The sequence below is a fragment of the Apaloderma vittatum genome, unplaced genomic scaffold, assembly GCF_000703405.1.
Source record: "Apaloderma vittatum isolate BGI_N311 unplaced genomic scaffold, ASM70340v1 scaffold18306, whole genome shotgun sequence".
NCBI lineage: Eukaryota > Metazoa > Chordata > Aves > Trogoniformes > Trogonidae > Apaloderma > Apaloderma vittatum.
The window spans coordinates 15,623-43,328 of NW_009720225.1; the positions used below are offsets into that span (position 1 = coordinate 15,623).

The 27,706-nt window shown below is 37.1% G+C and overlaps 1 protein-coding gene across 1 annotated transcript in view; it reads left to right on the forward strand.

Annotated features, from left to right (window-relative positions):
* SS18 (synovial sarcoma translocation, chromosome 18) overlaps nt 1-26,826 on the forward strand; it is a 39,699-nt gene extending 12,873 nt beyond the window's left edge. Inside the window, exons 3-10 of the mRNA XM_009870948.1 lie at nt 3,106-3,259; nt 8,533-8,754; nt 17,273-17,440; nt 18,135-18,239; nt 20,398-20,490; nt 21,215-21,337; nt 23,992-24,125; nt 26,243-26,826. Coding sequence (XP_009869250.1) covers nt 3,106-3,259; nt 8,533-8,754; nt 17,273-17,440; nt 18,135-18,239; nt 20,398-20,490; nt 21,215-21,337; nt 23,992-24,125; nt 26,243-26,269 — 1,026 coding nt within the window. The 3' untranslated portion in view covers nt 26,270-26,826. The remainder of the gene's footprint in view (nt 1-3,105; nt 3,260-8,532; nt 8,755-17,272; nt 17,441-18,134; nt 18,240-20,397; nt 20,491-21,214; nt 21,338-23,991; nt 24,126-26,242) is intronic.
* Nucleotides 26,827-27,706: the final 880 nt, after the last annotated feature.

Below are 27,706 nucleotides of genomic sequence, written 5' to 3' on the forward strand. Positions count from 1 at the left end.
ACTAAACTGTCTTCGTAGTCAATTCCTTTTTTTTTTTTTTTCCCCCTAGATGAGTTACGGTAGGACTTTCCACTTTCTGCAGAAAGACTGATTCAAATTCAGTGTAACTGCTGTATATTTATCCATGTTGAATTTCATGTGTCACTGTTCTGTTAATTCCTTTTTCTGCAGTTTTCAGTAACTAATGTTGCAGCATCTTCAGATGTTGACATTTACTAACAAATAGATTCAGGGGACCTCTATATGTTACTTTATTCTTCGAACTTTGTGGAAGGCTATTGCTTATTTCTTTCCTTTGGGCAATTTCTCATCAGTGAAAGTGTGTGCTCCTGGATAACATATTTCTCCAAAAGGCCTTGTCAAAAACCTTCTTTTAAGAAGTTTTTGTTAAATATACAAGTAAGTGGTTTAATTTATATTTTGGAAAATTTCTAATAGATTAGAAAGATTAAACTTCCCTGTATTGACAATTTACTAACTCACCTTTATTTTTATCATCCTTGGAGTTTTATGTACATCAATTTACTTGTAGCCTGGGGAAAAGAGCTTACAGAATTATGATTCCTAGAATGTCTTCCTACTGTCTTATAAGAAGAGGTACAGTGTTTGCCTACTTTGTAACCATCTTATGGGGTAGTTTATCTTAATGAAAGATTGAATATGTTAGCAGCTTGGACCTGTTCCTTGCATTAAGTTCAAGAATTTGAAATGGGTTCATGCAGGTCTTTGGGCTGTTTCCATATTCAGGAGATCCGCTTGTGAAATTACTTTCTGGTAGTACCTTTTTGGATGTCTTTAATTACTCCCTCAGTTCTTTCAATTCCCTGTGGTTTGTGAAGTCTCCTGCAGTTTTTTGTATCTAAGGGGATTTTTAAAATCCTTGATACTCTTGTTCCCTGTCTTTGAGTGTGTGCTCTGTCAGTGCCATTTCTTCATCAGTGCAGTATTTGTCTTATTGTTAAACAGTATGTTTTTTGAAAACATACAGAATAAGATTCAGAGTTAGAATATATAGTTTTTTCTGAAATAACCTTTGCGGGATGTTTTGTCCATCTTCCCCATGCACAAAGGCGTGCCAGTGCGGTTAACACCTGCAGTACAGCTAAAAGCTGGGTATGATCTAATATTTTGTAGTATTTAATAGAATTTTTCATTATTAATGTGTTGAGTGAATGTTGAATTTACTGGTGATTTATGCTTGGCAGCCAAGAAGTTAGTTTTAATTTTGAAAATATTTTAGCTTGTGTGGGTTTTGGCTTTTCTTTCTGTTTGCTGACATGGGGCTGTTAGGCTCCGAGCTTCTAGCTGCTCATATGGAGATACCAATTGTCTTGGTTTTACTGGTACTCCAAAACATACTTCCTAAATAGAAATTAAAAATAGTATCTGTTTACTTTTTTGTTTGTTTTTCTGTTTGTCACTTTTAGATAATTTCTGTTGGATGCAAAAGTAGGAGGGTAGTGAGCTTTTGAAGGTGAAGGGAAGGAAGACTTCACTGAAGCGGTTGCACGTTGGTTGCTCGCTAGTGGAGGAAGATCAAGCAAAATGAAGCAACGTTTCACTTGTTCAGAGAGCAGAACTGCATTTCACTCTACCTTTTCTACCTTCTGCCACTTCTGCTGTAGGATGAGGAAAAAACATTCCTGTAAAAGGTCATTCTCCTCGTTGTGGAGGAATGAAAGGAATTTAATAAGAGAAGCCATCTACTTGCTTGCCTTTTCCTTAATCTCCTCCTTGCCTCCTGCTGCAAAAAAAAAAACCTCCACTGTTTTCTTGAAGAATTATTGTAAAAAATATTTCAGGAAAAATAATACGTGCCTGAGGTATTTGAAGAAATGTTGAGAAAATAAATTAGTACTACTCCCTCCCCCGACAAGTGAATATGTGCTTCTGTATTACCCTGATGTTGCCATCTCCAAGGCCAAAAAGGAGTCTTGCCCTTATACTCATTTGGAAAGAGTTACTCTTTTCTTCTGTATGAAGTCTTGTCTTCATGAACCTCCTGATGAGTAGGTATAAGGGGGACTGGGCTAGACAGAAGCTTGAGGTTCACCCCCTCGGTTCTTTCTATGAAGTGAAATGTTGAAAAATACACACATGGCTGTGTCACAGGAACGGTTTTGCAGGGATGGTTATAGCCTTCTAGAGAGGGTTCTCGGAAGCCAGAGAGCCAGGTGTTTGCTCTCATGGAGGTGATTTTTATTCCCCTGAAAGCATTTGGCTAAGGTTTGTGAGGAGGATCTGTACAGCCTTGTAGGTGTTTTTAATAGGAAAGTAAAGCTGGCCGCTAGCAGTTTCTGCACCTCTGTACACTGCCGTGAGAAGAACCTAATAGTAAATTCCCCCTCGTAGTTATTGTTTTTCTTGCTCTCCCTCTTTGAACTCTCAAGGTTATTCAGTTATTTTCCTCACAATTTCATTAGGAAATTTGCCAAAAACATCCTTTCTAGGCAGCTGTCTCTGGACCTTCGGAGGCCAGCACTAATGTGCTTCTAGTCTGTAGGGGGTGTTTGGCACAAAATTATGAACTAGGCCCTTCAGCGCTTCAGGGGAGAGAGGGGAAGAGATTGCAAACATTTTACCACACCCAGGTGCAAATTTTTCCTACTCTATGAGCATTCAGAGGCTTTCATCTCTTGTTGTACCTGTTTTGTCGTGGTGCAAGGTCTGTTAACAGCAACAAATTGTTGATGTGAGAGAATTATAATGGAAGAGTTGTTTTTCTGTTCACCAAATGTTGCTTTGAAGGAAAGCTTTTGTATGTATGGGAGGGAACGACTCCAGCAGCCTTGAACTGTTCAGATATAACTTTTTAATGAGGCATTGATTTGTTTGGTTTTTTTTTATTTTATTCTAAAGCGGTGCTCAAAGGTGCTGTGGTGTTGTCTGCATGTAATACTTCATGTAAAATTGATTGAAAAACTAAACGTTTTGCTGAAATTAATATTGGGAGGAGCTAAACACTTCAGAAAGAGCAAGAAACACATTTTGGCGCTTTCTGTGATACCCTGCTGCACAATATAGATGACTGCTGAAGCGTATGTACGTATGATGTATTTGTCAGCCTAACTGCTTCTCGTGTTTAACTGAAGTGTCTCCTTGCAGCCACCCACACAGAATATGCCTATGGGTCCGGGAGGGATGAGTCAGAGCGGCCCTCCCCCACCTCCGCGCTCCCACACCATGTCTTCAGATGGAATGGTAGGTGGGGGCCCTCCTGCACCACACATGCAGAACCAGATGAACGGCCAGATGCCTGGTAAGTTTTTCTCCTCTAAGACATTAACACCAGCGTTGCCTGGCAACTGAAACGACATGGGGGCTCAAGGGATACTAGATTGTTGATGACAAAACTGCTTTGAATGCCCCCGAGTACGAGCTCTCTTAGAGTTTGTTAGCTACAGAGCTACGTGACCTGTATTCAGTGTTTATCAGGCTGCCCTTGGGCTTTGATGTAGCTGACACACAGCATTCCTCTGATGAACAGAACTGGCTAAATTTAGTCTGTTTGAAACTGTGCAGTACAGCTGGCTTTAGAAGGCTTATTGGGGAAAGGTATTGGCCTGTGGCTGAGTGAACACAAACCCTTCCATAAAAAGATAATGTGAAATCATTGTAGCTAAATAATTAGATAATAGTAAAATAGATGTATCTTAAAGAGGATGTTTCGAATGTGGGTACGTGCTAAAAAATAAATAAATTGCTTTTATGCAGAAAGTCATCCGGGCTTCCACTAATCCTCTCTGTTCTTTATTACTGAAGATGTGCTGAATTGTAAGGGATGTGTAAAGAAATGGCCTCCAGATTATTGTCCTAGGTGTAAATTCTAAGTCAGTTTTTATGCCATCCTGTTTTGTAATAAAAAGAAAAGTGCTTGAGAAGTCAGAAACAGCGGTGAAACAAGATAAAATTCCACATTTTACCTACCAATACTAGCTTTGGGGTAACTATTCCCTTTAGCAGTCAGATCAGTATGGAGTAGGCCCTGGAAGAGCATGCTTCTTTTATATAGAGGCTATTTTGCAGAATTTCCACTCATAAAGTCATACTGCCTATTTCGTGTGAATTGCCTTTCAGCTTAAAATTGCGTTCCTAGGATTGCTTTTGTTCAGGACCCCTTCATTTTTTTGTATGGAGGAAATTCTCATACAAAAGCTTTTAAAGGTATTAATTCTTCTAAGAAAGGAAATTACTGTCAAAGAATTTTTGAGAATTCAGCTCTCAGTGGTCACAAGGATAAGCTCCACAACAGCAAAACCAGTAAATAACTATGCAAAACTTCATATGAAGTAAAAAATGTAATGATTGCTGTTGTCTCTAATTTCTGTGCAAGTCTTGATAAAATGGCCTGGTAGTGACAGCTTTTCTGAGAAGAGTAGCTGAATAGCCTCTGGAGGCTGTGTGTAAGCAGTATAATAAAAGATCTAGAGAAGAAGTTTGTTTCATCCTACATGTTGGTCATGGTCTGCATTTAGAAGTGGAAATAGCAATATGTGCTGCTCCCTAAGTAGGACAGAGATAGTGTAGTTGTGGAGACCCCTATCCATCTAAGATCCATCAGCTCCCGTGGAGAATAGCATTGCCTCTCACAAATCAGTCTCTCTGTCCCTCCAATGTAATCATATTATTCTTATTATAATGATCTTTTCCAAGGAGAAGGATTACTAAGTCACAATGTGAGCATAATGACTTCACTGCAGAGCCACAGGGGAGAAAAGTCACTCCTTAAACATACATATTTTGTAATTAGATAGAATAAGAAAAGAGCTCTTACGAAAATATGTGAAAGGTAAATAGGTTTGTTTTGGTATTCACCTAGACAGATACTTAAATACAATTTCCAACTAAGCTTAAATATTTAACCTTTCTTCCAATGTATTCCCTTCTTTAAGTGTCTGTTCCTTCCCTTCTCATTTTAAGGTTGTCTCTGAGGATGTGAGGATAAACAGCTTAGGATAAGGGCATCTCTAATGTTGGAAAGGCATGGTAAAGTAGTTGCATAGTTAGGAAACAGGGAAACAGAATCATCTTGTTAAGTGGGTAGCTGAATGTTTGTTTGGGGTTTTTTAGGTGCTGGTTTGTCTGTATGTGAGCCTTTCTGTATTTCATAGATGTGCGTTTGTAATAATTCCTGCAGTGTATGTATTTGCTTTCTGTTTAGGGCGCACTTGTTCTAAAGTTATGTAGACACTTCTATTAAGAAGCCAGATAGAAAACCTTAATATCTGAAGAGAGGATCTGTCCAAAAGAAATCAAGCCTCTGTTGTGCAAACCAAGAGGTCAGCAACCACAAGTTGACTGGTCTGGAAGAAATAAAATACAGACTCTTGAAAATATGAGCTGAGGCTTTCCAGAAGGGCTTATTTGAGCAGAGGCCTCTACATGCCTGACTATGTGTGGAAAGGTTGATGGAAGGATTAAAAGAACTGTCTAGTGATGGTCAGGGCATGAGTTGAAGTTCTGCCATAGATCAGTCCAGTCCTGTTACCTAAAGGGCAAAGGATGATTTTTCTCATATTTGACTTCTGGTTAATGAAGGACCTTGGAGTGCTGCTGAGACCCTTAATTGCATCCTCTGACAAATGAATGTCTGTGTGCTCTTACCAGGGAAGACAGTCATGACGAACCTTTTTCAGCATATGATGGAACTGAGCATTATCTGAACCTGTGACAGATGATGGCTTTTACCTCAAAATATTACTCTCTGAAGAGTTACATTGACTGAGAGTTTGTGTGATGCAAAGTAAGGGTGATGTGGGTTTGGAAGGAGATGGTGAACTGGGTTGTGCTGGTGGCAGGTTATCTTCCTCATTTCTTCAGCTTGTTTTGTCATATATAGAAAGTTGAAAGGTAAGTCTCGCTGTAGGGTTCTCCGACCTTTGTGCTGGCCCTTGAATAGCAGCTGCTTGTGTGTTACCAACAGGTTCTCTCAAAGTCTCCTTTCCTTCCTGCAAATGTAATCTCAAATGCACTTAGGCTGGCTTACAGTTTCTCAGAACTCAAGTACTGTCTGTAAGGGGTTAAGAGGAAAAAAAAAGACTCCTGTGTATAGTCAAGACAGATACTTACTCCACTAACTTTATGACACAGAATCTAATTAGTATAGCATTTAAAGCAGTTATTTTTATAGTAGGTAAGCACTTCATGTCTCATTTGTACTCTGTTCATCCTATTTCGTTTATTCATATGAAAAGTCAATTGGTGTATCCTTATGGACAGGAGAACCCCATTAAGTGTTCTGGCAAACTGTAAGAAAGTTTATTTATAAGGTGTGTTCTTGCTGTTTGAGAGGGTTTTGATAACTACGATCTTGGCTTATTCTCTGTTCTTTTCTTCTGGCTTCTCATTAACAAACTACCCAGATCATCCGCGTATCTGTCGTTTCATATGCCAGCTTTTTCTTGTGAGTGCTTTCTCCTGTTTTGGTGCTACCTGAGATGTGAACTGTAATGCAGCCTTTTAGAGAAGATGTTTTATTTTTTGGACTTCTCTGGTGGTGATTTTTGCCTTCCCCATTTTGCTTGTTAATTGACCAGATTGAAAAAACTTATTGCACTTTGTGCTTGGCTAGCTCTTGGAAATCTATTATTGATAATTTCTTCTGTTAAATGAAAAGGAACAAAACCACTCCTAGGCTCTGACTTTCTGGCACTAACTCCATGTATTCCTTCCTTTCCTTAGCAAATAAATTAAGAAGAAAGTTGTCTGCCAGTCCTGCAGTAGTTGCATGGCACTACTGTCTGGATTTTTTTCTTCACCATAGCCTTACTTTAACATACTCATGGTTGATCCCATGGTTAGAGATGATCTCACTTTTTCAGAATTAAACTGTATCCATGTTCTCACTATTGCAGAGTTAGGCAAGAGGGGACAGTATAGGCCTTTGCAGTTCTCTATTATGGTCATAATCCTATTCACCTAGTTATTTTTTCAGTGTTTTGTAGATCCACCTTTGTATAATTCAGCAATTTCTTCTCACCTTCATTTGCAGGAACAGTGACCTGCACAAATGATACCTTTTTCAGTTTTTTTCACTGTATTTGATAAAATAAACTTATGTGTTTGTTTCAGTAAGTTGACTTAAAAGGGCAAGAGGATAAACATATTTCTGAAATTATTCTCTCTTTCGTCATGTTGTCTTCTAGTAGCAACATTCCTTGATAATTATCTTTTTCTTCATCATTTTGTTTGCAGGTTGGTTGGTATTGCCTCTGTGACCTTGTGTGCAACTCTCAATGTCTTTATTTTTCCCTTCATTCTGTCCTAGATGGTGGCAGTTCCTTCTTTTGCCAAGACAGGACTTGAGCTGGTTACATCTGAAGGCAGATACATGTTTTTGTAACTTTTTTTTTCATGAGCAGATACGTAACCAAATCACTGTCTTCCTACAATTCTACTGGCTTAGTTTCTTTTAGATTCATCTTCTAAGATTTCTGTATTTTGGGGGGCTTTGTAACTTAACAAAAAACCTGTGGCATGTTTAGTAGCAATGGCATCTTTTTGGTGAACTCTCTCTTTATGAATGTTTGCCTTGTTTACAACTGACCCACTCTGTCATATGCACTGTTTGTTCATATCTTCATAAGCTCTTCATGTGGTGCTTGTAATGAATAATCCTTTCATTTCATTTATCTTTTTCGCTTTTCATATTTACATCCAGTCACACCTCTTACTAATTTTACCCCTAGTAGCTTCTCACTTAGCCCAGCTAAAGCAATGAGTAAACTGATCAGGTGGTATTGCAATCTTCATACTCTTTAAAAACCCGTTGTGAGCAGATTTAACTTGAAGAACTATCTAATTTCAGCCTGTGTTGTCAGGAAGAGGGGAACTAAAGGGTGAAGGCCATATACCCCGTGCCTCATGGGTGTATGAGCAGGTTGCTCTGGATTTGTAGCTCTGCAAGCAGGAAAGACGAGCTGGTAATTTGGTGGCTGACCTTCCAGTCATCATCTCTCGCCATGCAGTAATCTGTAAATACAGCTGCAGAATATTGGCTGTACATTATAGGTTCAATCAAGGTTAAATAGGCCTTCAGCCATTTTTATTCTACATATATTCGCACCATGTTAGTGTTAATGCTGCCTGACTCTTAAAACATACTGTTACTTTGTGGAGTGTGATTTGTTTGAATGAAGAGAAATGTTACAGCTCTCATAACAATTATGTAGCCCTCATGGTTTAACAGCCAGCTTGGTAGCTCTGATTTTGTGCATTTCAGGCTGATATTCAGAATTAATTGTGTGAGTACTAACAAGACTAGTTTTACATAGGATATGGATATGAGAGGAGTGATATGGTAATTTACATCTTTGCTTTAGTAGCCTCAGCTGCTCAACAAAAGAAAACGCATAGTAGAGCTGAACTTTGACTTGCTATTTTTTGAGAAGTCGTGAACAAACTTTGGTTTAGTTTTGTTTTAATGTCATTATTTAATGGCTTCTATTTAGTTTTATAAATCGGTATGACTGTATTTGCTTGTTTTATGATATTTAATGTAGAACCTTTTTTGCATCATTTTTCTTTGTGAAGGACCTAACCACATGCCTATGCAAGGACCTGGACCCAACCAACTCAATATGACGAACAATTCCATGAACATGCCTTCAAGTAGCCATGGGTCAATGGGCGGCTATAACCACTCGGTGCCATCCTCACAGAGTATGCCGGTGCAGAATCAGATGACCATGAGCCAGGGTCAGCCGATGGGCAACTACGGTCCCAGACCAAACATGAACATACAACCAAACCAAGGTGAGGTGCTTGTTAGCTTCAGTAAAAAGAAAGCATTTGTACCTGTCTTTGAAGGACTCTACATCTCCCTTCTCCCACAGGAGAAGGGTTCTTTGCAGACACTGAACTGTTTTCAGGTGTTGTATGAGAATCTGGGGATGGATCTGCTTTCATCAGTTACAAGTTTAGACTACTGCTTATCTTTCTCAGACTTTACACTTTTGTCTAAGTGTTTTTATTGCAGGAGTCGATAAAATACATCTTTTCAGTCTCTTGAGTAAATCGAAAAATTTGTCAGATTTTTATACTTAATTAATCTTTATTCTCTGCTGCATGGTGTTTTAGCGTGGAATATCTGTTAATCTTAAAGAAGTAAAAATTCAGTGCCAGGAACAAGTCTTCTGCTACCACTGTTTTCAGGAGATGGCCTTATGTATATATCAAAATTAAAACCTAATTTTGTATCTAGGATATTTGCAGAGTGTGAACAGATGATGTGTCCTGTTGATGTCCCTGTTGAAGTGCAAGGACACTGCAGAATTAAGATATTGCATTAGAGTCACAACAGACCAAATTACTAAATTGTACATATACTGCATATTCTTATGAATGTGCTTCATGAGTCAGCAAGTGGTATTTTCAGCTTACTTGTTAAGTCTGATAGTACATTTTATCTAGACATACCATTTAAAAGAAAATGCTTCTGCCATGTTATAACAAGTAGGTATGGGGTTTTTTTCCCCCCCAATATGTATGAACTCTTATGGGTATATTAGCTGAAGTTTATGTCTGGAGTTAAGGTTTTTGTCTCTTTTCTGATGCTTTAGGAGAATGTAGTTTTCTCTTTTTCTAAGGCTCCCTTCCCCGGTCAGTGCAGAAGAAACAATCCTACAGTGTCATGGGTTCTTCTTATTGCAGTATACTTTTGTTGCAGACCAAAGCTCCACTTTCTTAGGCAGATACCATTTGTTCCCGAGGTGTACAAACAGAGCAGGTCATACTGATCAGTTTGTTTATTAGATCACAGAGAAGTTCATAACAGAAAAAAACAGTTAATGATACCAAAAATGAGACATGACAGAACAGCTGGTTAAGTGCTTGTCTTAACCAGTAGTGAAAAAGGGAGGTTCAAGTCCTTCGTTATCCATGTTGTTAATGGCATTTTTCTTAAATTTTAACACCAGAGGAAACAAAAAGATAGGCACGTGACAGAGAAAACGAGATAGGCACATAATAGAGGAAACTATCACAAGTGGGAATATTTTTGACTGCCTCTATGAACTGACAAGTTATCTGTATGTTCTGGGCAATACACTATGGACTAATTTTGTTAATGTTGTAAGATGTTTTTGAAGAGTCCTGTGCATGCTCAGTTGAAATTTCTTAGTTGCAGGGAATTAGCAACAAATACGTAGCAGCGTGTGTTGGGGAGTCATCCACTAAGTTCCTCTACAGAAAACAACTTTTTATGTCTGACTTACAGTTTAGGACTAGTGTTTATTCCATCTCAAAGTAGTGTTCTTTACTCTTCCTCATAATATTCCCCTGGTGTATTTTCAGTACTCTGTCAAACTTTAAAATTGCTCATTAGAAATTAGGCAGAAAGATACTTAAAAGGTTTTTGTTTTGAACAAATAATAGTACTGAAATGACTTTGGGGAATACAAAAATAAAGTGGTATCTAACCAAATTATAGATTCAAGAACAAGAGTGAATTCTCTAGCTACAAGAGCTGGTACCATTGCCTGCACTTAGGTTCACAGTAAGCTTTCATGTTGGGTAACTCTAAATTTGCTGAATTTTTATTCTTTAGGCTGAGACTGTCTTCCTTCCAGGTGTCTGCTTCAAGGCTGATTTTTTTGTGAAAGTTTCACAGATGTGGAGAGCCATTTCTGAGAGTGGGGTGAAAAAACTATATTATATAAAATATTTCAATGCCTCACAAAACCATCAGTAAATAGAGCACTTCATATGTAAATGTAGGTGTGCTGGTGCCTCTCATTTTAGAGCAAGGCTTCAAAATTTGTCTGTTATGCCAATAAGGTGCTATTTGCTGTTTCAGTGAAAATGTCCCAAATTAATCAAATTTTAAATATCTATGGAGGAAGAACTCTTGAAGTCTGAAGATGCGTGTGTTTGTTCTGTATTGGTAGCTAAGGTTTTTAACCCAAGAATATTCTCAGTCGGGTCTGTTTAATGCATTCCTTTCATTTTCTGCTCTTAGTTGTTGCATTTGAATTGAGGTTTGGTGCTAAATTAGAGGAAATATTTTTGTCTTTAATCTCTTGTGATTGCAAGTCAGCAGGAGAGAGAATGGCACAGAAATCTGTGAGGCTGCGAGAGATCTAGCTAGGTAGCCAAGATCCAGTCAGGCTGGGCAGAGGTCTCAGCCAAGTGTGGACGCTGGCAGACTTCTCATCTAAAGAGTAAAGGAACAAAACTGTTCCCCAAAAAATGTTTGACAAAGCAAAAGGGGAATAAATAGTTTATTTGAAGATTTCTTAACTAGTAGCATGTGCTGCCTTTCAGAGACAGAAATGAACCAAAATTTCTGAGCCTTGGTATTGCCAGGAGACATTTGTGAACGCGTAAGCGTGCTTGCTTTCTTTGTCATATAAAGGAGTGGTCCGTGAGAATGAGAGAGAAAACTCTATCTCAGTTAGTAACAGCACCTGGCTACCTATAATGCTAAATATTCTGCAAGATAAGGTCCTAGCGTCTCAAGTTGGCTGTTAAAAATTAGTAGATGGTTTTGACCTTAATCTTTCCCTGCATGAATTCCCCATCTGTGGAAAAATGAATCTGATGGTAAGATTACGATACCATCTGATTTCAAGGGAGTGTTGTGAAAGTGTATTCATTATGAAGATTTGAACTTTTTAGTTATGAGTACCATAAGAAAACCCATGAGTGAATTAATAATTCTGTCTTCAGTGTTTGACTAGGCATAGCATCTCACATGAACAATTAGGAGGAAACAAAATATTGAAATAGCTTTTCAGTTAATAATACTTTGCACTGAATGAAGCTAGTACCTTCTAGAAAATAATAAATCCTGTTATATAATAGATAAAGACACCATAGCGTGGAAAGCTTTGTTTTATTTTTTTGATGGTTTTAGCATACCTTTTCATGTGCATTTCCTAGCAAAACATCTTGCTATATATACACATTTTGAGGCAGATGGTGTTAGTAAGAAAAATAAAAAAGTGCTAATTAAGAAATAAAGTGCATGGTAACAGAACCTATTGTTGGATTTACTTTCTATCTCCACTTTGTACTCAGTGATTTGCACTAGTTTATAAAATGCCAGCCAGAGGAATATCTTAAATGAGAAGCAAAATCATCCTGGTGTCGTTTTTATATAGTCAGTCCAGTTAAAAGAATAATTTTAGTCATTTTGGACTTGAGAAACAGAATGTTTTAAGTGAAAGTCTCTGTAGATGGATCTTGGTTAAAAAGCTGTTGTTGCAGCCTGGGACATCCACAAGGAATAGTGCCTGCCTTTCTGGAAAACTTAAGAAGCAGGAGGAGCAGAGTGAATGTGGGTGATGCTTTTTTCTTATGGGTGCATTTTTTCTCTTATATGGGAAACTGCTTATGTTGAATGAAATGTTTCAAGTGTTGCCAGTTCCTGACTTTTCAGAGGTGAGAGAGCATGGTTGTCTGGACCCTGAAACTGACACAGAAATTACTCTTCTGTTGAAATCTTTCACATTCAGAGAATAATAATGCATGGTAGAAAGCAAATACTTTAAACATAAGCACCAAGGAATTACAGCATGGCCACCTCAGAAGCTTTCTCAGATGCTTTTGCTTGGATTCCGTTCCCTTGCCAGAAGCACTTCACGCAAAGTTGCCAAACTCCCCAGTCGGTATTTAATGAACATCATATGATGCTTGACATGAGGGAGGGGAGCTAGTTTACTTTTCACAGGTGAACTCTGCATGAGAATATCATGTTGACTTGATAATTTGCAGAAGACTAGTTATTGAATCTGATGCTGAGATTTTTTTTTTAATGACACTTTCATTTTATATAAATTTACAAAAATAACATTACAGTTTCAGAGCTGTTTCAATTACAAGCAAATATGAAGAGATAATGGAGATAAGAGATGAGGCAGATGCAGAATTTCCTGTTCTTTTGTTGTCCATGTAAAGGAACATAAAGATAGGACCATCAAGATAGCAACATCCAATGTTATCTGAATTACAGACATATTCAAGGTATGACAGATCAGGAAAAATATATTTCTGAGATTGAGGACCTTTTGAGAATGTCTTGCCATCTGTTCATTCCCATGTAAGTAGAGGCTGTTATATTTAATACTTCAACTACTTAGAGTATCCATGATGTCATGGACAAAGCAAGGCAGTCTCCATATTTATATTTTTTTGACATCTAACCTGTTAAAGAAAAATAGAATTGCCTCAAAATTCTGTGTCTAGTTCTCCTATTCTAATTCTCCTGTCTTGTAAGTAAGTGCCACAGTGCTGCTTCTTTCATCTTTTTCCTACTGTAGGAAACTTTTTTGTATGTATTGTGTATGACATTGGAACTTTTTTGTATGACTTGCATGTTTTTTTCCTTAAACACCTGAAATTCTGGTTCAGTTTTAGATGAGAACATGGAATAAGTGAGTATGGAGAAGTTTCTGCTACCTTTAATTTGCAACCTACCTCGTGCATTACGAGTATCTTCAAAGTCTTTCAAGATAGTGTTTAAACTGCCCCTCATGTTAAAACACCTTCTAAGATTTTAGTTCGTTTGACCAAGTACATCTGGAGTGTACCTTCTGTCAAGAATCTCAAGAAAACTGAACATTAAATTTACCCTAAAGTAGAATTCCTAAGCTAGCTATTGCAGAGTTATCACCATCACTTATGTTTAAAAATGAGCGTTTTTCTGTAAACATGAAAAACAACCAAAAAAAGTATTGCTGACGGCTACTGCATTACTGGGTATTTTGTTATTTATATTAATATTTTATTAGTTATGTAGCAGTGAACACAATGGGGAGATTGACCATGACATGAATGTACTTTGCTGATACTCTAGATGGGGATATGTAATTGTTTTATTAATATGATGCACATTGTGAAATGCCTAAAGAATATGCACCTCTTTTTTTGCTTTGCAACAGAACTGAAGAAACATTAGCTTGTACTGTTGCTTTTTGGTTTTACCCAGCTGCTCCCATAGCTTTTTAATCATAACAGCAGAGCCACCTATTCATTTGTGGGTATGGTTCCTCACATCTCTGCTTCTTTAGGAGTTTCAACCATGTTACAGGTTATTCTTGCCCTCTAACGGCACTTACCACCAGTATCTGAGTTTCAGCAGAAGAGGCAATGTTAAGGAGACCTTTTTAAACAGCTAAGTGCTTCTGTAGCTCTTTCATCCTCAGTGTGCATCTGGTCTCACATTTGTTAGGTTTGGGATCTACTTCTAGTTTGTGTTTCTGTTGCTCTCTGTTCATCTTATATGTCTGAAGACTGAGTTTTCAGTTTCCTCAAGTCATTTCCTGTCCGTAGACTGCCACTGGGCCATGACACTCAAAAGAAGATCAAGTACCAGCCCCTTTTTACTTAAATCCCCGTACCTTTTCTTCCCTATATGTGAGTCTTCTTTGAGATGCTGGCTGGAGCAGGAAGGTTTTTTGTCGTTTAGTAGTTATAGAAAGCCTGGAAATGAGCAATTGAGGAAAACATGTATTCTTGATAGTGTAGACGATTTTTAATTAAAATAGAACAACAAACAGATCACTTTTCACCTGTTGTCTGGCTTACTTTATACTTTCACTTACTCCATAAGGCGGATTTGCATCTACGCTGTGCATATTTCAAGTATCTGCTCAATGACTAGCAAAATGGTCTGTGCTTCTCACAGGACCTACAGTATTACTTCTTTTTTCAGGCTTTTGTTCCAAGAATGTTTCTCAGTTGATGTGTGAAGGCTGCCTTCTGAATATACGGAACCATTTACAGGACTTTTTCTGTTATCAAAGTTTTTTTTTGGAAAGACAGTAGTCTGCTTGTGTGCTTGCATATTTACAGGGCAGTCCTACATAGTGTTTTTTTGGACTCCATACAAATGAGGTATTTTGTTCTCTGAAATTAGTAGTTCTAGAAATTCACCAAAAAAGAGTTTGTGGAGAGAACTTTTGAAAGCAGCGAGCATTGTATTGTGGCACACAGTTTTGTGAACTTCTGTGCATGAAGTCTTACAACCAAGTCTGGAAGAGATGATGATTTCCATTTAGTGTAGTTTGTTTTGTGATGAAAGATGCAAAAGCTTTATTTCAAGTGAGCTGTAAAAACATGTGCTAAGGATATTAGGAAGTCTTAGATTGTGAATAATGATCTTAAGTTTTTGACTTTAGTTTTGCGAAGGAATTTTCTAGGTTAGTTTTGTGTCATGTTCAGTGCAATACAATGAAAAAATGTAGCTTTATTGTAGACTTTTTTCAAAAGAAAAAACAAATTCAGAGTTCTGTCACCCCTTGAAACTACAGCATAAAGTGGTTCTGTTGCACGAGACGAGAGAGCCCATGGTTCTTCTTTTGGGTATCTTAATAAGACAGAGATGTGAACCAAACTGGAAGGAAGCCAGGCACTCTGTTATTAACACAGTACACAGTCTGATACAGAGTAGTGAATTCTCATTGTGGCTCTACAAAGCGTTAATGAAGTTCTAATTTAAAAAGCAAACAGAAAACCTCTACATTGCACCATGGGGACCCAACACATTTTATCACATTGTATTGTGACTAATATTAATATTGTTAATTAACAAGCTTTCTTGAGATGTAGGATTATTATGGCAACGGGGTTGTTTGTTTTTTTTTTTTTTCCTAAGGCTGCCTAATGTTTCTAGTATCTCCAAAGAGGAGCAGTGAAATGGAATTACCTAAATTACCTACTTGTTCAGAAGATCAAAAAATGAAATATTTTTGCTAAGTGAAAAATAATTACAGTATCTCAATTTAAACCATTTTTTCCCTTTAAAATTGAGATGCAGAAACTGCCATGCTGAAGGATAACTGGATCATTTTAAGAGTGGTCAATATTTATCTTCAGAGGAAAATGAAGCTTAACAGAAGTAAGGCCAGTTTACTTCTCACTGAGAGTTTCTGCACAGGATTTTAATGGATTTAATTAACGCACTTCGAATTCATACCATTCATTAATTTGGCTTAACTTTCTCTCATAACCCCACATAGACAGGATCTAAGTGACTATGTATTCCTTTCCTTATATAAATCTGTTGTCAGTATTGACTGTATCTAGGTAATTTTCCAGTACTGTGGTTTCATGTAGGACTTAGTTATTTAAAAATGTTAAATGCAATGGCAAAATTTAGCATACAGAAAACTAGACAGTACCTTCCTTTTTTCTCCTGTGCTAGTTTGATGCTTTGATTTGTTTTGGCCTTTAGTGAGAGTAGTTACTTGTCATCTTTGAAATTTATAAAATAAATTTTTGTAAAAAGGCAAAAAAGCTTATGGTTTCATCATTATGAAGTGTGCAATACATGTAAAGTAGTTGGAATTAAGATATTATAAAAAATGTTTTTTAAGAAGTTTAGCTCATTGTAAGAACTCTTTCCTCCTCCTATTTTTAATACTGCAATAATTCTCTTCTGAAGTGGTACTACAGAGGAAGTGAAGAAGCTGTTCTTCGTTAAAATTTGTGTCAACCTAACCTGCCATCTCGTACAACAAAATGACATAGTCATCAGTTTTATAGCTGTAGGGTGTCAGTAGGGTGCTCTTTAACTGTCTGTTTCCATCCAGAAGTTTGCACTTCTCCAAGTTCAGCCTTAATTAGGTTTTCTCAGTTAGTAAAACATAAACGGGGCTTCAGCTCTCTTGGTCTCTTCCTGTGGTTCATAGAAGCTTGGTGCAGCTTGGTACAAAAGATTTTTGTTAGGGGCTACTTGGCACTGCTCAGTGGTGGGCAGGACATGTGTTCCTGTGGGCCTTTCTGCATCCTGCCTGTTGTGCCGGTACCTGACTCTTTGGTACATGTGGTTTCTCTTTACAGACTAAATAAAATTGTTTATTTTGTAATTGTAGCTAAGTGGCTCCTTAATGGATTATAACAACAACTCCATATATATTGAAACTGTGCCCCGAGGAGTTCACAATGTTAAAGAATTTTTCCTATGACTTATCAAGGTTTTGTCATCAGGTTTTGATCTATGTTTTCTTTGCCAATGCTTTTTGAAACCAACAGAAATAGTAAAAGTGTTTCGGTTATCTTTGTGCGTGAGTAAACTAATGTCCGTGTAGTTTGCAGAAAAATCATCTAGGAAGCATCTTTATTTAGGCTGAGTTCTGGTTTGTAGTTTGAACTGATCTTCCTGAATTGATCCCCTGCATTTTGTAGGTCCAGAAACAACGAATCTTTATGAAGGAATGCAGAACCTTTTCTGGTCTGTTTTTTCAAGGTTGGGTTTCCCATGTTCTTTTTGAAAGACTTAATCACTGGTCGTGTCTTACCAAAGGCCTCTCTGCTGCTTTTGCCTTTACAGGTCCAATGATGCACCAGCAGCCTCCCTCCCAGCAGTACAACCTGCCGCAGGCCGGTGGGCAGCACTACCAGGGCCAGCAGCCACCTATGGGAATGATGGGCCAAGTTAACCAAGGGAATCACATGATGGGTCAGAGACAGATTCCTCCGTACAGGCCGCCACAGCAAGGTAGGACTTCACTTCAGTGGTTTTACTTTGGGTTTTAAATAACCATCTTTAAAACTATCTTAAACCACTTCCTTGCTTACACCACGTTTTGGCCAAGTTATTGCATGTTACAGACCTTGTTTGCAGACTCTTTTGGTTATCCTTTTAAGAGTGGTTCTGGCAGCAGTGGTATCACCATGAAACGTGAAGACAAGTATTTCTTTTGAGTTCTGATTGACAAAAAGTATCTAAAAATATGCATCTTGTATGCTGATGCAGAATTATGTTTCGATACTGAAATGATAGGTACAGAAAAGGAACAGAGTACTTCCTAAATTCACTCAACTGCAAAAAAGGAACAGTGTTCCACAGTCTTGCTTATATTTTTTTTTTCTTTCTAATCTTTTTAGGAAAGGAATAATTTTATTTTTAACACTTTAGTCTGTTATACAAGTTCCTAAAATGAGATGAAAACAGAAGTTTGCTGTATCATGTGCTCAGTCTAATGAAGCCAAACAACTGTGTCTGTGTGTGTGTATATATATAGATACATTTATTTACTTTAAGTAAACTAGATTACATATGTTGTCTGAAATGCAACACTGTGGGTGGGGAGTACATTTGAGAAATATTTCACATACTAAAATCAGAAATTAGCAGGCTTTATAATAGAGAAAACAAGTTATTTACGTATTGACTGGTTGTGGTTTTTCAGGCCCACCACAGCAGTACTCAGGCCAGGAAGACTATTATGGGGACCAATACAGTCATGGTGGACAAGGTCCTCCAGAAGGCATGAACCAGCAATATTACCCTGATGGTAATCTCTCATAAATGTTAATTTTCCCATTTTCTGTACCTGCCCAATACTAATGTAGTCTTATGCCCAAAATAACGGAATGAGGCAAGAATAGTAATTGGATATCATACCTCACATGTACAAAACCTTCCAAATTCACAATTGTTACTACAGTTTAAGTTACTATGACTAGTTAATTTTACAACTTACTGGAAGTGTGTAATTTGTAATACTCCCATTTGAAACTCTGACAACAGTTTTAGTGTTTGAAAATGAAGTTCTTTAATTGGCTTATCTAAAAGCATGGAAGGTTCCTAAGCATATCTAGTATAATTGAGATGAATTAAAACAATCATAACTTTATTTTAAATAAGAGAGAGGGCGATATCCTTTTATTAAAGATTTTATTGAAGTGGAAAAACTTGGTAAAAAGATGTGGTTTTTCTGTATTCTATTTTTTAACTTAGTATTTAGTTTTCATGTAAGTCGCACAAATGTGTTATTGCTGCTATGGTACGGGCCTTTAGTTTAATTTTTACAAAGGAATATAATGGTCCTTGCCCAGAGGAGGTTGTAATTGTGAATCCTCTTTAGAATTTCCTCCAGTGCTTTTCAAGACAAGACCGGAACTTTGCATTTCATAAATCTGTCCTCCTACATCTTGGAATTTAGAGTGCTGAAGGCCATTGGATTGTGTTAAAAGTTAGAAAAGTTGCAATTAACCTTTTTTTAGACTGAGCAGGGACTGGGAGAAAAGATGCTGACTCGTGACTACTGTGATAACCGTATGTGCAACTTAATATTCTCTTACAAAGTTCAAGGAATGTGGTAGATGTTAACGTTTTAAAACACATACAAAGCTGTGTAATTGCCAAAGCAGTTACTCATTGCAAATAAAAGAATACAAGTTGTTTGAATTTTAATTTCGGTTTTCTATTAAATTCATTTTAAGATATGTCAAGCCACATATATATAAGCTTACATCTGCTGGTTTTGGAGACGTTGTTTTACAAGTTGCATTAACTTGTAATAATTAAGTTTTGATTTTCTGGAACTTTTATGTTATACCTGTGAATTTTAAATGGTTACAGGCACTTTACTGTAATAAGGGCAATTTGATGTTACCATCAACAACTGGCAGCACAGTTTGCTTCTCCAATTCCTTCTAAAGATTCGATCTTTATCATTACATCATTATTACTCTGCTATAGAACGTAAAGAGAATAAATTATAAGACTTGTTTTAATGGTTGTATATTTATATTAGATTTAGTCAATGACATGCAGTACGGTTGCAGATCTAATTACGAAGTCCACTTAGTTTTAGAACTGTTTTCTCCTTTCCTTATTTTTATTCCAGAATTTATTCCAAGTTTATATAATTTGTAAAATTTAGTTTAAAATTTTAACAAAATGTTGACTTTTTTTCTTGACCAAGTTAGCAATAAGATATATTTTAATCATCTATAGGACAGAATGTATTTGTTCTAAAAACAACAGGTGGAGTTCTTACTGCATATATTGGTTTCTTAACCAGAGATACCTGTACTCTCTGACAAGAAAGGTTTGTTTGTCCTGCTAAGGACTGGAACGTAAGAGGAAAAGTTTTCTTAAGATTTGAAGGAATTCCATTTATAGGGAAAAACTTTGGAATGTTACTTCTCTGTCAGTTAATAGCAAAATTTAATGTGGACTGTGGTTCATAACTTCATTGAGCTTTATTTGTTATATTTCACACTGCTTTTAGCATATGCTTTTGAATTGGAGATCAGCAGAACAGGTGTCAGACAAAGTATGATAATTACTTTCTTTGTTCATTCTAATTTAATTCAGGTTATTTACATGTGAAAGACCTAAATGCTTTCTTTTTTTTTTGAGTGAAAGATAAAGTACTTTCTTTCCCCCCCCCGCCTCCCAACACGGATTATGAGAAGGTTAAGACCATCCTTTGCTGTGATATTGCTAAAACTACTGCATTAAGCATTTTTTTTTCCTGTCACATGTTAATTCAATATGAAAGGAAATCATATTAATAAGTCTTTGGCTAATACAATTGAAAATTCTTTTTCATGTATATCCAGTTGACATTTTTTTTCATTTTTCTGAGAAATGAAATACTTTTAGGGTTTTCACTCAGAGGCCATTAACGTTTCTTCCTGTCTCTTGTCGAATTGATGTAGGTCATAATGATTACGGTTATCAGCAACCGTCGTATCCTGAACAAGGCTACGATAGGCCTTATGAGGATTCCTCACAACATTACTACGAAGGAGGTATCTATATACCTTCACACACATACGCACATACATTCCCTTTCCTCCTCCACCTGCAACGGGAACAAAAACTCTTGCACAACACGACTTATACCCATGCAAAGCTCTTGTAGAATACTAGTTGCTGGCTGTCTTGAAAATTGCAGGGAACTTGAAGCATTCAGAATAATTTCTTGCAAACACCTAAAATATAACCACAATTTGCCATTTCTAACAAAAGTAAAATGACTAAAACACTCTAGAGACTTTTTTTTTTACCTCAGTGGAAATTTTTATTTAAACATAAATTTGTTGGTTCAGTTGTATATCTTTTTGTGTGTGTATATATTTTGTATAATTATAGTGCCGTTAGGAAACAGCTTGCTGATCTTGTGTAGCTAGTCTGTGCTCTTGTAGCTGTCCTTAATTTTGTCTTTTTTTTGTTTTATTTTATTTAGCATAGTCATGATCTTATGACTGTGATGTTCCAGTAAATATAATGCTCGTTTGGCAGAGATGCTGAAAATGCTGCAGTTCAACTTTGCAAAATTGGCTTTAACTGCAGTTTGTTTGGCCGAAATCCTTCTGTTTGGTTTGAGTTTTATTTTGTTTTGTTCAGTTTTTGAAATCGATATTGCATTTTCATTTTGTTCATGTGTTGTTGGCTGTGCATCTTAGAAGGAAAACAAAAGTAATAGAGTAGGTATCTTTACAAGTTTTTTGCTTTCTTGCAATCGTCTTACAGGAAACTCGCAGTATGGTCAGCAGCAAGATGCGTATCAAGGACCGCCCCAACAGCAGGGTTATCCTCCACAACAGCAGCAATACCCAGGCCAACAAGGCTATCCAGGACAACAGCAGGGTTATGGTAAGAACTTGAAGGCACAGACAGCAGTCACAGAAAAGACCAGGAGAGATCATCATGTGTTGTTCTGTCCCTGTTTCGCTGGATTGAAAAGCCAGGCTTGTGCAAAAAAAAGTTGTATGTCCCCAGTTGCACTGAGCCAAAACGAGAAAGTGTAGAAAACGGCATCTTTTGGGAGGTAGATCCAATGTTGGCAGTCTAGGACAATGTGGTAGCATAAAAAAATGAGGGTGGCTAGAAAATACCACAATGGGTGTCTGTAATTCAGAAGCAGAAAGACTCAGCTCTTTCCTGTTCTCTGTAGGTGAACACCAAGTCAGGAGGGCAGAAGGATGTCAGAACAAAATCTTTAAAATTAGTTTAAAATTTCATCCAACATGTGCAAATAATTATTTTGAAATGATTGTACTGATAAGTAAGGAAATTTAATCATTTCCGATGCAACTTCCAGGAGAGTTTGTCTTATAACTTTGCAGTAGTAGTACAAACCTTCTGGTGTATAGCAGAAATGAGAAATCCTCTGCCACAAGTGCGATAATGTAGTCCTTGGGTTTAGGAAAATCTCCCAGACAGGAAACTTAAAAGTAGTAGTGTTTGATTTTTGTGCATTACTTCTGAAAACTTGAGGTCAGAAGAGCATACTGAAAATACTGCTCTTGTAAGTTTTACTTACTTGCATATTGTAAAGCTCTGTGTGTTTATCTCAGAAGAAGGGATATCTGAAATCTAATTCCATATATTTTAACGTTTAGCTTTGTTGCAGGTTTAACTTTGAGTGGTGTAGATATGTGAGGAAGTGCATGGATGACTTGTTTGCCTTCTATGTAGATAAATGCCAGATTTGCATTAAATCTGGGTACATTGAGACAGAGTTAAAATTTAAGAGGATCCAGTGAGATGTAGCAAGTTTTCTCCTTCCGGAGGTTATAGATTAATTAATAGTTCAGAAATAATACTAATGTTATTGCATTCTGCTAAACGTAACATAGGAACATAGAATGAAGATCTGAGTCAAGTCCATCTAGCTTACTATTCTAAATTTTGTAAGAAATGAAGTCTTGACTTATTCTGAAAGTTTAGGTCAAGAAGTACTAGAAGAAAAAGATAAAAAAATGTGCTCGAGCAACATAGCCTCTATAATTTGTAAACCCAAGTGGTATACTTCTCATTTTCAATTTTTTTAGCAGAAATAGATACTGAAGTTCCGTTTTTATTTTATAAAATCTATCACTGAATATTTATAGAGTCCAGCTATAAAGAATGACCATGAATAAATAAGACCAAGGTTCATTTGTCAGATGAACACAGCACTTTTTAGGATGTAGTATCCTTGCTTGAGTTAATGTTTAATTACTTTCTAATTTGCAAAAGTAAGTCAGCACCCCGGTCATTATTATCAATCTTTAAGGTTTTGTTCCACCGTAGAAAGCTGAAACTGCATCGTTCAAGGGGATTTGAGGCCCGAGGAGAATGGCAATAGCCTGTGGAGCTTTTATTTTCAAGGTCATCTTTTCTGACTCTCTTAGAGATCCAGAATTACTGTAAGGGTTACCAGCTGAGGTGACCTTAATGTCCAGTGGCTGTACCTAAAACTAGCCTGCCCTAGCACTGAACATTGTTGCTAAAACACATTAGCTGGTTCTGATGGGAGGGTGGGAGAAGTGTTCATTTGTTTAAAGGAAAACACTTTTGAAGAGTTCCAAGTCTTTCCTGACTATCAAGATTAAAAGCATGGTGTTGAAAAAGTTAACTTAAATCCACTGCAAAAGACCTATATGGAGTGTCACTGAAATACACAGTACACCATCTCTCCCAGTGTAGGAGAGGATGAGGTTAATTTTGTTTGGAACACAGCTGCACTGCCTGATGGTAGCAAAGTTTTCGATGATAGACAGGCTGAGTCCCTCTGAATAGTAACAGAAAGAGTTTGTATGACAAAAGAACTCTTCCTTTTACAGCCAAAAAAAGTCTGGAGCCAAAGTGTTGAGGCTTTTTTTGGTTTTGTTTTTTTTCCCCCTATCCTTTTCCTAGAAAGTTAAAGTGAGCAGAGGAGTATGGAATAGAGGATGCTTTTTTCCTTTCCACAATAGCATTTAGTGGTTGTCACATCTGAGATTTTATGCCTGTAACTTGCTTGCCTGACATCCCATTTATGATTGCCTGCTGTGGTGTGAGAAGTGACTTTCTGGCAGGAGTCTCTTCAGAAGGTCCAAATACAAGGCGGCTCATCATCTGTTTTCCTCGTGTTACAAAGCTCTGGAACTGGAGCAGTGTAGAGCAGGAGAAGAGTGTGCCTCCCTAAATCCTGGAAAGTGCTCATGCTTTATGATTTGTCATTTCTTGCTTTTTTCTTCCCTGTGTTATGACCTGATCTGTGGAACTACATCAATTGATGAAGATATAAATAAATTGATGAATATATAAATAAAGGTAAATCTTTCTGTGATTGGAGCACAGGCTCCATCAGCCAAGGTGCTTTCCAGGTTGAGGAGGACTTGGTATGTTCTTAGGTAGGACAATACCTAACTGCACAGTAGTGATTATACTTTTTAGCCCTGCTCAGTGGTAAAATTGAATGCTTATACTGTTTTCTTCTTTCTAACACGTTAAGCAATGTTGGTTTTTTGTTTGTTTGTTTTCATTTTAATGATCTCTAGGCCCCTCCCAGAGTGGTCCAGGACCTCAGTATCCCAATTATCCCCAAGGACAAGGCCAGCAGTATGGAGGGTACAGACCTGCACAGCCTGGGCCACCACAGCCACCACAGCAGAGGCCTTACGGATATGACCAGGTATTCTTTCATTTCATGAGGAAGTTGTGATTCTTACACATTGATTTGATAATCTCAGTTTCTCCTGTACTTTTCAACTAATGAATTTAAGGGCATGGTCTTGTGGGTGCGTGTGTACAATTTCATTTCCGGGTGAGTTATCTGGCATCATTTATCTGGAGGTGTGATTAGTCATTCTCTTCTGAGTTTGTAAAGTTTTGATGCAATTTGGCAAAATGAGGCCCTCCAGGCCTCCAGACCTTTGAAATTAAGGTGATCTGTTTCGTAGCGTCATGATGAATGACTTGTGTGAAAGTTGAGGTTCCTAAATCTCATGATGGATCATTCTTCATTGCTGCTTTGCAATAAAAAAGTTGAATTTTCCACACGTACAAATGCAGTAGTCATCCTCTCCAGTTGCAGAAGCACTCAGGTGTGCAACTGAGGTCCTTCTACTCTAGGGCTGTGTGGGGACACATGAAGCCTATTCTTGCACAGATTTTCTCTGAGCAGTATAGAGGAGCACTGAACATGGGAAAGAAGTGAGCTGAAAATAGACTGCTTCTTTACTATCCCTGCTAAGATAAGTTTTTAAAACAAAAGCAAAACCTACCAAAACTCTAATCTGGAGTTGTAGTGGAAGACTTCTGTAAAAAACCCCGTCTTCTAAGTAAAGGATGAAGCAGAGGTTTTACTCTTGCAGTAGGAGCTAAAAAATCTAATCTTGTAAAAATCTAATCTTGGCAACATGAATCTTTCAGAGCTGTCATTAAAACGTATGCTGTTTCTTTCCTTGTCATAAATAAAATGGAGATTAACTAAATATAACTTATGGTCAGGCTGAGGTTCTAGTGTTCAAATAAGCTCCTGATATGTCTGTAGAAGATCAGTTGAGCTTCCAAGAAGAACTTTCTCTTGGAAGTGAGAATAGCCACAATTGCCCACTTTTTAAAGGAGAAGAGTTGGCTTACTTTCTACAGAAATTAGAAAAGACAAGGAAGAAGGAACAAACTCTTAGTGTGGTAGCTTAGAGATGCAATTACTTCTAATTATTAAACAGAGAAACAAAATGCTTATACACTAAACTCATAGCTTCATCCTGCATATAGTAAGCTACAACAAAATGCTTTACCTGTAGCAAATGTAGGGGCAAGGTCTCAGTTTGCTGAGTTCCTTCCAGCTTTGCAGTAGAAGTGGATAACTCTCTCTGTCAATAGGTTCTACTTCTCCAGTTTGTGCAGTGTAAGTTCCACTGGGAAACTCATTATACAAGACCTCTCTTTCATACTAGCCACTCCCATAGGAATTGCTCTGCTTAAATTCTCATCTGGCAGCTGTTCTTAAACTCTTCTTCCTGACTGATTGTCATATTACAATGGAGAAAACCCCCTGACATTGCAGCTTAAAACTGGAATTTAAAATGCTGCCTTATCCTGATGGTACTTGGAGTGTTGGCAAAACAGCAGTGTGGAGAATATTCACCTTCTAGGACTGCTTGTTTCTGCAAGCCTTGAACCCTATGGTGAAGAATCATGGTAAGCATGTAACATTGATGCTTTCACCTCTGCCCTCCTCTGCAGTACGTGACATTCTGTCAAAAGAAACAGAGAATATCAATAAGGCTAATAATGCTATGTATGGGATCTATGGAATAATTGATTCCCATAGGACTTGTTCTTTATGTTCACCAGTGTGTGCCTTGGGTTTTGAGATACATCTATGAGTCTGTTCTGTGATGCTTGATATATGAATATTTTTAGGTATCCAGAAGCAGGTTAGTTTCCTAAATTACTTTGAATTTAGGTGACCTTGTCTTTTTGAAATAACTTAAGAGTTTAGGTGGGAAGTAATTCTGATCTTTTATGTTTGATGGCGTTCTGCAAATTTCACAGCAGTCTCTTGAATTTAAAGGTATGCTCTTTTTTGATCAGATGAAGTTTCTGGCTCTAAATCCGTATCATTGGTCTTACTTTTACATTAAGACACAAAGGATTTTTAGTGAGAAGCAACTGTAACACTTGCATTGGTTTATCATTTGTTTTTAACATCATAGTTTATTTGGATGGTCGTCTTATTTCAGCTTTTAAAACAAGACAGTATGACTTGTGGTCTAATTATGTATTCTGAATTTTTTTTAGGGTCAATATGGAAATTACCAACAGTGAAAAAGTACTCACATTCCAGTAGGCAATATCTCTTAGCAGCCATATTTTCTCCTCAGCACTGTGGACATCTTCCTGAGATGAGAACCTCCCATTCCATCTAGCTTTCTTGGAAAAATTTTGTGGCTGTTCTACGACATACAGTCTTTATGGGTTAATTGTTAAAGGCTGTAGATTCTCAGAAACTGATTTCACATCTCTACTCTAGATGGCAATATTGGACAGAAAATACGTGACATAACAATTTGCAGTGAGTTGAGAACTGTATGTCAAATAGACTGTTACAGACTGAAGGGTGCAAACAGCTTTGTATGTTTATGAAGGTTATGGGAATTTAATATTTTTTCCACAGATTTTTTTTTTTGTAAGGGGAAAGGGGAAATGCACACTTTTTACAGCAGCAATATTTTGTATATTATGTTTTTCATGTGGTGAATATGTAAGACAGTACACTAATCGCTGGGCAGGATAAGAAATCTACTGTTGAAAATAGGTGGGGGCATAAGTGCTTGATTGTATAAGTCTTGAAACGGTGTACAATAAAAAGATAACAGTGAAAAAAGATGGAGAGCATCACACATCACTGATAGGTTCATGTACAAAGAATGAGAATCCCAGTTATCTAAATGGGAACATAATTAAGGATGGTATACCATAGTCTTGTGCGAAGATTAATTTTTTAAGCTTTCCAATTTTTCTGAGCGAAGCAGTTTTGTAAAAATTGTTTCTAGCATAGTTTGACAATTTTCTGCAGCATTTTTTTGGTAACGAGATAAACGTTTGGGTTTTATTTCTCAAGTGTTTTGTCACAGCTTTGCACAAGCAAGCTGTAATCCCTTTTAATAATTGCAATAACAAAGAAAATGACAAGTGTTAATTTTACTTGGCTTGGATATGCAAAGAACTTGAAAAAGAATATGGAGGACAGGACTGTGTTGTAAAAGTGTATTTTAACCTTTAGTTTAATAATTTGTATGTATCCAAATAGCCTTAGAAGACTTTGTAAAACCTATCTAAACTTTCCTAACTGGGAGTTAATACCTTTAGAAAGGGGGAATTTTTTGCGTGTGTCCATTTTTCTTATTAGTTAACATTGAGACCAAGGGATGATTTGTAACATCAAGTAATAAAACCTGTTGCTGAGGTAAATGCCAAATTTTATTTTGAACTGCATTAATGCTAGTAGTGTTGCATGTCAGATAGAGGCAGCACCTTGGTCAATAGCATAGTACACAAAAAATTGGTTTTGAGACTGTCCTGCAACTGTTTATCAGATAAGTAAATGGATATTCTGTTGTGCAGAAATCTATGCATTCAAGAATTCCTGGCAGTTTTTTATAAAGGACAAAACTTAAAATTAGCCCAGAAGTAATTTTTGGGTTGAGTTTTATTCTGTTTGTTTTTTTTTTTTCAGTTGGCTATCATGTTTGGGGGGAGAAG